General features: G+C 42.1%; 1 protein-coding gene across 1 annotated transcript in view; it reads left to right on the forward strand.

Annotated features, from left to right (window-relative positions):
• znf407 (zinc finger protein 407) overlaps window positions 1-13,317 on the forward strand; it is a 165,372-nt gene that overhangs the window by 87,904 nt on the left and 64,151 nt on the right. Inside the window, exon 6 of the mRNA XM_080895504.1 lies at window positions 9,145-9,311. Coding sequence (XP_080751630.1) covers window positions 9,145-9,311 — 167 coding nt within the window. The remainder of the gene's footprint in view (window positions 1-9,144; window positions 9,312-13,317) is intronic.

Genomic DNA, 13,317 nt, shown 5'->3' on the forward strand with positions numbered 1-13,317 from the left:
TACAATTCCAGTAATAAGAGGGAGAATGGACCTGGTCTTTTACTTCTGCCCACTGGAGCACAACCCCCACCCCTCTACCCCCGTTACACACACACACACACACACACACACACACACACACACACACACACACACACACACACACACAATCCTAGATAAACACCCTCCAGTTGCAACATACTGCAATTATGCACAACATGCAACGCAGTCACATCAGTCGTATTTGTGTGTAACTTTCACGTTTCGTGGCACGGGGCAAATTTGCTAAATATTTGAGAGTTAAGCAAATATCCCTGCTTCCTAATTTCAGTAAGGAATAGGTGGGAAGACGGGGAAGAGAAAACCAAAAAATGAATGAACCTATGCCTGTTAATTAGATAAGGGACAAAGCTCATTATTCTAAAATTATATTGGGGCTGGAGAGTAAATATGAGCGGCACGTTAAGGGCTCAGTAATGGGACGGGGATGCGAGTCGTTACAAGGCCGAATGATTTACAGCTAGATGCTCTTTGATGTATAGACTGTACCTTTTATTAAGTGGCTGTCGTTACGGTCACTGGCTCAGTCATTTCCCTTTGTGTCTAATCAAAATCCATATCCAGACACTCCGCCATCCTGGCCGCTCCAGATGGGAAAGAAAAAAGTAGTACGGAATATCAGCGTTCCTTCCCCACAGCCAACTCCTCTCCTGCTTCCTCCGCCTGAGCTTTTGCATTCAGCAAATTTGAGCCGAGATTCTTATGATCTGGATAATGCAATCGAACAAGCAACAACAGCAAATAAACAAATGGAAATGTGAAATTCTTTTGAGGTAATTAAATAATAAAGACAGACTCCTATCATAACGTTTTGGATCCAGTTTGAACAAGTATTTGCGCTATTAGCAGTCTTGCTCGGGCTTTATCAGATTAGCTGGTTGTCGAGGGCCCGCTGATCGGCGTCATACATCATCCTGTTTGATTTCTGTTTAGAGCAAATTTGGGGAAGCTGCTAATTGGATTGTGGGAGTCTAGCCCCGGTTAAAGATGGTAAACAGTGGAGCAGGCTTGTCCCCCCAACTCTCAGCCCCACAGGCTTCCAAAACGCCAGCCCTCCTCAGGATTGCCACAATTTATGACACATTTTCCCCGTATTCTTAAAAGATAATTAGGTTTATCACCCATTTCTTTCCCCTCGCAGCCCCTCCCTCTGCTTCCCTTTTGTGTACCTGAGAGAACACAATCGCAGCATAAAAACATAAATATTTCTGCAGCACAGCAGCGCTGGCAGGTGAGCCTAATGAAATTCTAGGAGTGTAATTTGATTTACGAGGTGCTAATGCGGCCTGATATTAGAGAGAAAAAGCTCTGATATGGCTGCCTTGTGCTGTATTTAAGGCCTATCAGAAGCCTGATAAAGAGTATCCTGTCCTCAGCACAGCGGCTGAGTTATTGTCGCAGATATTCATATTGATAGTAATTCTTCCCGACGCAATTTAGTGCCGGCAATATATAAATATGGAGATAATAGTTAATTTTGGTGGCTGCTCAGATTGCAACGCTTTAAATTCAGGACTCGCCAAAAAAAAAGAAAAAACAACTTTGAGCTGCGAAGCATCTGGACGCTTTTTAAAGTGCCGTTTAAAGGATGGGTGGCGGTGCTGGGAAGGGGCCTTTGACCGAACCGCGTCACACAAATCAAACTTTCAGTACTTTTCAGCGGCTGCTAATTTCAGCAGGAAGCTTTTCGGAGCGCTTGATTTGCAGTTCTTTTGCTTGAAACATTGTGATTAATAGTCTGGAAAAAAAAAAAACCCTATTAAGCTTTTAAGTTAACTGCATCTGGAAGCAAGATGTCAGGCCAGTGTGTGCGTACACATGCGGGTGGGGGGGCATTTTTGTTCATTTTATTAAGCTTTGTGTTGTTGCATTCTTTTACCCAAAAACAAAATAAATTGTAATTTAAGTTTGTGCGCATGCTCGCGTTTACCCTTTGTGCGTTTTAAAAGTGTGTTTGTGGCTACTGAGCTATGGCTCATAATAAAAATAGGCAATAACACGGCCACCACAGAGGGACCTGGCCTTTGCGCCTCCGCTTGCTTCCCTCTCCCCTCCATGTCACCTCGTTGTAGTCATGGCCTCTCCCCATCCCCTAAGTTATGGTCTGAATAACATCGCAACAATATTAAGATAACATTTCCTGATTGTTTGTCAGGCAGCAGGCTCCTTCACCCCGCTTTCATCACGTCCACCGTGTTCATTAAATTGACAATTTGTATTTGCCCTACAGCGGGATAAACAGGAGCTTATCTGATGGGCCTGGTCTTTTATTATTTATTTCATTATCTTTTTTTTTTTTTCGTCTTTGCCTTCTCCTCCTCCTCTTTCTCTCGGGATTGAAGGTAAACATAAATCAGCAGCTGCATCTCTGTTGTGTGCCGTTGTTTATATTGCAGTCATATGCAGCGGCACTCCTCTCCGAGGAGATTCATCTACAATGCTCTGCAGACACATGTGGCCTCTTCATGGAGGTTTTAGCTGTTGTTTTGTGTGACATGCTGGCTTTACACTCCTGCTGGTCTCAGTGTGATATAACTCAGTAGCTGTTTCACTTTAAAATGCCCTTCTGCGCAGACCTACTCCTAAGAGAGTCTCCTCTTCTTCTTTTTCTTTATTTCTTTCTTCTTCTTTTTTTTCTCACTGCAGTGTTTGTCCTTTTTGTTTCATGCAGCAGGCCAGGGATGGATGCCTTTGTTCATTTGTAGGTTAAACTAGCACCATCTAGGAAGCTGATTTGAGTACCCACAGACCACATTGACTACAGCGCATTCTCTGAAGCGTTTCTCCTAAGCGCTGTGAGCGATGATGTTGCCCCGCTCAATATCTTAGCCCGGGAACAAGCCTGTCGTCAGTCAACATAGTGCGCGCAAACGAAAAATAACGAAGCCGGCGCCCTTACTTAGGAAACAGTTGTCCCAGGAATTTAATCTTTTAGCCATTTTTTACCCAACACCCCTCTCTAATCAGGTTTCAATTGACTGCCATTGAAGGAATAGCTTCTCCTCAGACACATATATAGGTCCGAACCCAGTCAGACACCATTTAAGGCTTACTCAGTCTTCCTCCCAATATCTTGGAGAGCTCAAGGCCAAATGATTTAATCTTCATTCAGCTAATTTAGTCTGGATTTAAGCTGCCGGGTTGTCGAAGTGCAGAGTGATGGAGTCTGAAAACAGGATGAGAGAGAAAAGGGATGGGGGGTAGAGGAAAAAACGGAAGGATGGAGGGAGGGAAAAGAGCAAGCGAGATAAAGTTAGAGCGATGGAGGGAGAAAGAGAGAGGCAATGGAGGAGGAGGAGGAGGTGGGGGCTGAAGATGATGATCCATCCTGACCCTAGTGAATGCTGTCATGTTCCTCCCTCCAGGTAATCTCTCTCACTCACTCGCTATTTTGCATGTGAAAATGCTCTCCTGACAGTTGCATATCAGATAAATTTTCTCTCTTTTTTTCCCTCCCCCCCCTCTTTCCCTTCGCCAAATAAACAACAGTCTTCACTTTGAAGTTGTCTGTTTGTGTCAGTTTGGCTTGAGGCGAGAGTCGGCCTCTCTCCCTCTTTCTGTCTTTGTGTTACAGTGTGAGAGCATCGACAGATTATTTCCTCTTACAGCGACCGGCCAACACAGCACGGAAACCAGGCAGAGAAATTTTAGCCATCCAAAAAAACAAAAAACAGCCAACATAATTAGTACAGTTGATTTAAAAAATAAATAGATAAGTTTGATGGGCACTTGTAGTCAGGAGGAGCAGAGGTGACACTGCCACTCTTACCTCTGACATCAGAGAATGTCTGTTTCTTGGTTAGAGAATTATTTTTTGCATCTTTTAGTCTTAATCATACTAAAATCGTGCTCTTTTTTTAACACTCTGTCATTCAGTGTACATCAACAGCACATGATTACTGTTTATACTAACACATCCTCTGTGAGGACCCCTAAACATGGCACCACCTCACCACTAGGGGGTGATAGTGAGTATATGGTAATGAGTCAGGTCCTCCTTTCTGGGCCTGTTAAGAGGTATAGAGGCTCCTCCTGAGGGATTTCTGTCTCAATTAAGGCCAGTGTGGCCTGTGATGTTCTGACAGTAGCTCTATATGGCTGAACTGACAGCAGGATCACATTACAGTATAGATATGGTAATCAGTGACAGTATAGACACAGTAGCATGCAGTTTGCTGAATGAGGAGGGAGGAGAGTCACCTGCATCTCTGAATAAATCCACACATGGTGTCAATCATGTCGTGTTGGTTTGTGATCAGAAGGGAAAAAGGAAGAGAGCAGGAAAAACATGAGGAGGAGATGGAGACACGCAAGAGGCTGAAAGGCAGTGATATAACGAGTAGAAGTAGAAGTTGCTTCAGATTACAGATGGGATTTTTGCCTTCTGTGGCCTTAGCTAATCAGTGCTTGACAGTAATATGAAAATAAAACATGCAAAACAAGAAGGGAAAAAATTAACTAATGGGTTTCTCTGTCTCTGTCTCTTTTTATATTTGAATGTATTTTCACAGTTAAAACAGTCATCTGTTGGCTTTATCCTTTTCTGTATGTGGTAATTTAAACCCAAGAAGACCAAACATATAGAGTGCCAAATTGTTTTTCAGATTCAAGAATACTTGTTATCTACTAACAAACCTTTTTTTTTAAATGCTGGAAATTGTAATGCAGTTTTTAGACATGATTTTGGCTTCCCATAATTGAGTGCAATTGAAAGATATTGAGAATGCATGCTCAGCCAACAGAAAGCAAAGCAAAAAGAAAATCCAAATCAAACACCCCCTAAATCAGCTCCCGATCCCGTGCCTGCATGTGCCAATCACAGCTGCTCCCTCCACGTTTCCTAGATGTAGTCTGGATGAGTAACGCCACGCTAAACGACAGATATACAACAAATAACATACCAGAACAGAAAGAAGAGATTGTACCAAGAAGTGGATCAGCATCTTTTTTTATTTTTCGGGGGGAAATACTTGAGATCTGTGAAGCGGTGCTAAGAACAAAGCATAAGCCAATAAATCCAAGTCATTTAACCTCTCGAAAACACACCTCGTTGTGAACGTCATATGTAAAAATGAAAGCTGTACCCTATTCATCTATGTAGATATAGATATAGATATTTAATTCTCTTCCAAGTGATTAAGTGAATAATCATTAATTTAGTGTAAGTGAATAAAGAGGACCAAGCCTATTTTGATCCAAAGATGACTTTAATACATATTTGCCACTAAGATTAGAACTGAACAAATATAATCTATACATTAATATACCTGATGAGTAGTTAACATAGATTGGAAACACAAGTGGCACAATCACAAACCTTTACATGAGCTCAGATAGATGGTAAATGATTATATGGTAAATGGCCTGTATTTATATAGCGCTTTACTAGTCCCTAAGGACCCCAAAGCGCTTTACATATCCAGTCATCCACCCATTCACACTCACATTCACACACTGGTGATGGCAAGCTACATTGTAGCCACAGCCACCCTGGGGCGCACTGACAGAGGCGAGGCTGCCGGACACTGGCGCCACCGGGCCCTCTGACCACCACCAGTAGGCAACGGGTGAAGTGTCTTGCCCAAGGACACAACGACCGAGACTGTCCAAGCCGAGGCTCGAACCGGCAACCTTCCGATTACAAGGCGACCTCCCAACTCTTGAGCCACGATTGCCCTACTTGCGCACATACGCTGACAAAAATGATAATTCCTTCTGGCCTCGGAGTTGCGTGTTGTGCTTCTATGTGTTTTTGTTTACATAAGAATGTCAGCTGAATTCTTGACAAAATAAATGGTAAAATTATGAGCCTGAGCTAAGAGGAAAACAAATATGCTGCGACATGTTTTTGTCATTTCTCGTCAGGCTGGTTTTGTCCACTTGTTTGCTTTGTATTGAGATTTTTTTGCATGTGCTCCTCTGCACACAAGGACACACTAGTGAACTAGTGAACCAGCTAAGTACTGGAAGATTCCAGTCCAAATGGATTTTTGGAGTTCACAGCTTGAGTGTGGGACAGTTTTGGATTTTAGTTGAAGTAGCGCGAAAAGACCATGAAGGTGAACTTTATTTGAAAGTGTTAGCAGTTCCAGTGCAACTACTTTTGTCTGCTCCTTTGTCATGAGGGGTCGTAACAGCAGGTAGCTCAGTGTATTTGATTTTATGTCAAATACAAGGAGGATCTATGTGTAAAACTCTGTCTAACCCCGATTTTTGGTAGCAGAAGCAGAATCTAATTAATTTAATTTTTATTTTTATTTTACTTTATTGTAATTATTTGTGAGACAGTATTCTGCAAAAAATGTCATCACTGTGCCCGTCCTACATTTAGGTTATTTTCTTTCATTTCTGACTTATACGATATTACATTGTTAGAGTGGTCAGTGTATATGTGCGTTATCCTCATGAGTCAAGGGCACTGAGAGCGCATATCCTTAATGCAGTCGCTTTAGGTGTACAGTTCTGGCTGTCATCAGAGAAGCTCCACCCACCTGTTCAAACCTTCCATTTGCAAAAGGTAGCCAATCAGAAGAAAGTAGCCTTAAAGCAAGAGCAGCAAAAATAATTTATGTTGCGTAGTTGATGAACTGAGGTCTGGTATGAGAGAAAAAAGGATTATTTTGAACCATTAATCACATAAAGCTGCTCTTTCAAAGTACAAGAATAAAAAAAAAATGGAGTAGGAAGTGAGCATGAAGGGTCCCCGTTAAGGAGTGATAAACGTGGAGGTTTGAAAGCAAAACAGGTCATTTCCTGAAGCCACACAATCCCTGCCCAATAAGTCCTTCTTAAAATAGTTTGAGAACTCTGTTGGGTTTTGTTGACACTGAATTGGCACATATTTGTTTAGTTTCTTTCCTCTCCTATAAAAAGTTTCCAAATATTTTTCATTTCCAAACCTCCATCTTTGCCTTTCTTCTTTCTCCCCATATTCGCCTTCCCTGCTCTTTCGCACGCATGCATACACAAACCCATTCACCAAACCGCTTCTCTGTCTCTCTCTCTCTTCCCTTCACCGTGGTTCTTTTGCATGGTGCCTAGCTGTTTAGAGGCAGTATGCATATGTATGGGCGAGACGGTGGATCGTGACGGGATCTGACATGCGGGGACAAGATCAAAGCGCTCCATCTGATCCCATAAAAACAGACGCAAACCCTCCTCTCATCCTTACAAACCCCCCACTGATAGTCAACTCTGCCAGCACTGACTCCTCCATCTTCTCTCCTCTCCTCTTCCTTTTCTCTCTTTTTACCTCCATCCCAGCATGCCTCGTTCCCACGTAAAGGCCTGCCTGCCTGCCTGACTTTGCGATTACGCCCTGTGATAAACAATGGCCCGTTTAGCTCATAAAGCAGGAGTGTTGTGCATAATGCTTACAATAAAAGATAGCATCTCTTCACTCATCTTATTTACCTCTCCCGTGGTGGCACAGGCGACGAGCTGTTCTATAAATACCGCAGAGAGGAAGGAAAGGGAAGGAAATGCAGATGCAGACATCCATCTGTTGATCAAATAAAATACCTGCCAAGTCCGTTGATGAGAACAAGAGGAAAATGGAACTATTTATAAATGCACTTGCACTTACAGCCAGGTGATGAAGGTGCCATTTTAAATCTCCTCCATCCTGTCTGGTAACGTGAGGTTAGTCTGAACCGGTGCAGGTTGACACCCATATCACATTTTGACTCATCTTTATGGAACATATAGATTGATGCGGAAGCCAGGACCCCCCCCAACACCATTCCCTTCTCTCCTCTCCTCCACCACCCCAGCTTTAATTCCCTCCTTTCTCCTTTTTCCCTGCCTCCTTTTCTTTCTCCTTTGCCCCCCACCACCACCAACAACAACCCCCTTTCCAGTAAGGAAGATGTATGAGTTTGAATTATTGATTCAGACACATGCTACATGCTGCTCGGAGTCATTATTTGTTCAGGTGAGTGTCATGCTGCTCGCTATGAAACAGATACCACGGGGATTAAGCGACACAATCAGGACTTAAAGACAGCCGCCCTCCCTAAAATAACATGGCCCTCGCTGCAAGACGAATGCTCCCCAAAACCCGACTTCATTTGTTTATGACTCGCACATTAGTCATTCTGCAGCTAAATTATAGCGCGGGGGTAAAGATTAATTCAAGCGCGCGCTTTTTCTATTGTTTTTTTTCCCCCTTAGTTCTTTGTGTTTTATTCGTGAAGCTTAATAACACAGCAGATGACTATAGGTGCAAACATCCTACACACTGAATTAAAAAAAATAAATATATATTTTTAAAAAGACAGAGCGAACATGCAGCTTTTGTCGGTCGTAGGCGTGGGTGCGAAAATAGACAGATGTCCAGAGCGAAGACAGAATGACATGCATATTCACAGTTTTGCCCTGATTCGCATAACGGGGGCTTTTATAACAAAATACCTCAACAAACGCTACATCGTGCTTTACATTCATTGGATTGATACTGATAATCTAAAGCTAGGTGAGAGCGCTGATGTTGATGATGTGAGCGGTTAGTTAAAAACAAAGCAAAACAAAAAAAGACGATTAGTTTGGGTGGAGGGAAGCTCTAATACAAGGGCCTCGAGAGAATGAAGCGGGAGGTAAAATGTTGCTAACTGTTCATTTAGCCCTGGCTAAGTGGTCAGGGACACTGGACAGGTGAACTCTATTCTCCCCACTGGCCCTACAGGGTGTGTGTGTGTGTGTGTGTGTGTGTGTGTGTATGTGTGTGTGGACTGTAACAGAATTTCTCTAGTCCTTTGGGCCCTGGTGCAAAGCAGAGAATAAATGGTGGAGGTGGCAGGCCAGGACAGAAAAATCAATGCCTGCTTATACAGACATGACACACCAGCAGCCAGCTGCATTCTGTGTGCGTTGAGTGTGTGTGTGTGCACGAGTGTGGGCGTAGATGTACAGCGTACAATCATATGGCCCTCTGGTCCGTGGTTGTGAGTGCAACTACCCAGCAACCTCCATTTCCTCTCTCACAGGGTGGATTTTTCTAGCGTTTTGCGTCAGCTTCGGGATCAGTAAATAACCCTTTGTTTCTCCCCCTCACCCCCTCCTTCTCCTCCTCTTCGTTCCTACCTGCCCCATCTTATTCTCTTGCAGGAAGTTTGAATGTGAGTTGTGCGAGCGCTCCTTCAGCGAAAAATGGGCCCTCAACAACCACATGAAACTGCACAGTGGAGAGAAACCATATAAGTGTGCCTGGCCATCCTGCCACTACGCCTTCCTCAACCTGTCAGCCATGAAGGACCACTACAGGACGCACACGGGTAAGACAGAGTTAGCAACCTCCACTGTGAACCATTACTGCTGCTGCTCCTCCATAAACACACTGACTGACACACTCTGAAGTGCAAAATTCATGGGATTAGCTTTTTTTTTTATATGTATATACAGGCAATCAGTGCTTTTATGAGTCTGGGACAAAGGGTTATTTATCAAGAAAGGCTATGGTTGGATCAGACAAAATGTACTTTTTCATTCCTCTATAGCTGCTATCTGCTATTCAACAAAATGAAGTTTATGTGAACTGTGAAATTCTCACATTAATTATGAATCTTCACAGCTTTGTTTGGAATAAATATATGCAAGTTTTTGGCCGGTAATAGCCTCAGCTTGTCCATCTGTACTGATTTTCAACATCCAGGGAAAGTCGAGAACTAGTTCTTGGCGCTCTTGCAGACACTTGCTAGATGGTTAAACACACCTTCTGAACCCGATAGGACTGTCACTGTTATATGATATTGTATCGGCCAATTAATAGCCAAAGGGACGAGCAAAACAGCACAGGGATGTTTGAATTTTTGTGTTTGTTTTGTTTTGTGCCATCCTCCAGACTTGGATGCTCGAATGTGTGTAGTTCTCAAATCCAACTGGTTGTCATGTGTATTTCCCCAAAAATCCATCTGGTCGCCAAGTGTGTCTTCCTCAAATCCAGCTGGTCAATGAGTGTGTGTTCATCAAGTCCATCTGATCGTCGAGAGTATTTTTGTTTTTTTTCCCTTGCTTTACACCAATCCTGTGTGTATGGGTTTTTTTTCAGTGATGCAAAATGGACTACATTTATGTAGCACTTTTCTTGTCTTATTGACCGCTGAAAGCTCTTTACACCACAGGCTTTTTTTCTTCGATAATTGGATCAAACCCTGACCTTCCGATTAGTGGAAAACCTGCTTTACTGCCTGAGCTGCAGCTGCCTCAGAAAAATAAAAAGCAGGAAAAACCCACTTATGATTCTCTGTCCTTTCATATAGGTATCCAACCTTTGATCCAAAAAGCGAAGCATTAGGAATTAGAAGGTTCCCATTTCTTTAAAAATCTGTTATTTATCGACAGCTTTTGGATACAACACTGATTCAACTGGCAATTCAGAAGATCTTTTCTAACCTCACCTGGAAACTACTTTTTATAACTAACCAATAACCAATCAATAATCAGTAATTTAGCTGCTTTCTTATTCCACTACAAAGTGAATCGCTTGATTAGAAGCGATGAAACCAGCCAGTGAGTCTTTGCACTGAGATGAATGATTACTTTAATTGTGCATTTCCCCTCTGATTCCATCCTTCCATTTCATTTCTGTACATACAGTAAAGAATACTTTAGGACTGCTTTGAATTGTGTGGTTTTCTTCTTTAACTTGCTAAAAACTTTGGATGGACAGATGGTGCAGTGGGAGGATATTGTCTTGAATAAGAGCCCCTCGATAGGAGCCCAAGTCAGTTTCTTTGAAAGTGTCTTTATGCCGCAGCCCAGCAGTTTCCCCTCGGCCTCAGTAATGTCCCACACATGGCTCCTTGATGCCCTTTTAAGTCAATGACAGAAGCAGCAGCAGCCAGTGGCCTGACAGCCTGACTGAGTGCTTGCAGGAGAGCCCTCCATCCGTCACGGGTGCCTGCTGTGTGCGCGGGTTTCTATGTGTGTCAGTGCGAGGCTTGCTGAATGTTATTTTAAATGTGTTTTAACAGTGATGTAACGTCAAGGCGCCTCTGACATAATTAGATGTTTTATTTTCATTTGTTTCCAGCTCTCATCATTCCCCATCAAGTGGCTGGCGTCACGCTGTCACTTAGCTGTCATTTGAAGAGGTGTGGGATGGTATGCTGTGGTGTGTGTGTGTGTTTGTGTGAATTTGGTAGGGGGAAACACAGACTTGAGAGCGAGTTGAGCGATTGAGGGGGGGGGGGGGGTGATTGAATATAGGAACTTGAAAGATCACGGGTGACCAAAAAAGAAATATAAAAGTAGGAGAATTAAGATTGAACCTGAAACAACCTCATTTTAGTCAGCAGCAAGACCTGACTTGATTAGCGACGCCCCAAAAAAAGCTAACACAATTTGCTCTGCTGTGACCTCCGACACTCCTTTGCCAGTTATAATTGGTGCTGGGTTAGGGCGGCTAGCTACAGCTTTACAATCATTGCAATCACATTCCAGCAGCCAACCTGACACACTGAAATATTATCTGCATATGTGTGATCTGTTTAAAAGTTATAAATCGTCTCCTTCACAGGGCTAAGATGCAATACTAATAAAATAAGTAGGAGATTTAAAAGTTGAACTAATCTGCCCAGGGAACAGAGCAGTCAGTAATGGAGGGCGTGCGAGTTAGAGTACATGCATCTGGGTTATGTAGAGGCTCGCAGGACGATGACTAACTGCTGTGTTTGCACTGGAGCAGAGTGTAATGATACGTAGCTCATTAGTTGTAAAAGTGTAAAATTAAACGTCACAACGCGAGGAAAGAGAAACCAAAGCATCCCTACATTGAGAACGTCATCACAGTTACAAGTTCTGATTGACTAGGTTTATGTCAGGTGTGTTTGATTGGTTTATAACACTTAAAATAAGATTCCTAATTGCTCAAAACAGCAGTTAGAGCATCAAATTGGAACACTATGGGCAGGATGGGCATAGGCTGAGGAATCAAACGGCATGCAAAGACAACAACATGTATATTCTTGAGTAATGCTGAAACCTTCCTCTGAAAAGATATAATTTGGCATAGCAGGACAAGTTTAGGATTAGCAATAGCATGTTTTCTTAAACACTGACCAGGACCAGAGAATTACCACTCTCCGAACTTCAGGGAACTCTTTTGAAAATGGATTTTCAATAATTCAGCACACCAAGAGTCACTCTGCGGCAGTCCTCATTTAGATATTACTCATTAAAGCAGCAGTAGTGACTACCTGTTGATAGTTATCTCTAATCAGTGTAAACAGTTACTATTTTTTACTGGATGTGAGACAGTTAGTGTTGTATATTTCCTTATTACACTTATAATACAAGAAACCAAAATTAGGTGACGGTACTTCTTTATTTGCTAGCTAGCTCCAACTGTTGAAATGTGCTAGCAACAGTTGTCACTTGTTGTTTCTTGGTTTGAAATGAGAATCCTGCTTTTATTTAACTTATTTTGGACTTCAATATTGCTTTGTGGTGATTTTTTTTAACCACTTTTTTCAGAAGCTACAAAATATTTTATGCCCTATTTTATGAGTGTTAGCATTTCATGTGCCAATATAATGTTCAGTGGTACATAAAGGTACAATAGAGTGACATAAGATGAACAGCAGAGCATCTGTGACCGATCAAGTTTTCAGTTTAACATTTGATACATGGGGGGAAAAGTTGTTTCTTTGCATATCTTAAACTATAATAATATAGCATAGTTTATTAGTAGATGTATATTTCATTTTAACAATTGAAATCTGCTCGACATTTAGTAACTAAAGCTTAATTTCAGAGGTGGACACCCAATGACCACCTTTAGACACACCCCTGCATTCTGGAGGTATTAGGGACAGAGAGGGGGATGAGTTCTCTCAGCCTACAGCAAAGTTTACACTAAATATGACAAATTTTAACCCCAGAAAAACTTTTTCTCACACTCAGCCTGCGTTTACTGCCTTTGCCCACTGTGTCTGTCTCAGAGAGAAGTGGCTGGAGTTTCAACATAAAGCTTTATATAGCCTCTGTAGAAACTATCTACACCCTCACTTATCTTAACTGCACTACTGTATAGCTCTGTGTAAATAATCATTCTGTACATTCGATAATCTTTAATCCTACAACTGTTTACAACTTGCATAGTTCCCATTTCTGTATAGCTGTATATCCCAGATTCTGTAAAGTTATTTATTTCATATTCTGTATAGTTTTTCATATTTATATCCTGTTCATATCCTGTACATAGCTTGTACTCACTACAGCCTGTACATACTTATAGTTATAGAATATTCACAACATACTTCATACCGTGTACATTATAAC

The sequence above is a fragment of the Rhamphochromis sp. 'chilingali' genome (genome assembly GCF_963969265.1).
Source record: "Rhamphochromis sp. 'chilingali' genome assembly, chromosome: 11".
Taxonomy (NCBI): domain Eukaryota; kingdom Metazoa; phylum Chordata; class Actinopteri; order Cichliformes; family Cichlidae; genus Rhamphochromis; species Rhamphochromis sp. 'chilingali'.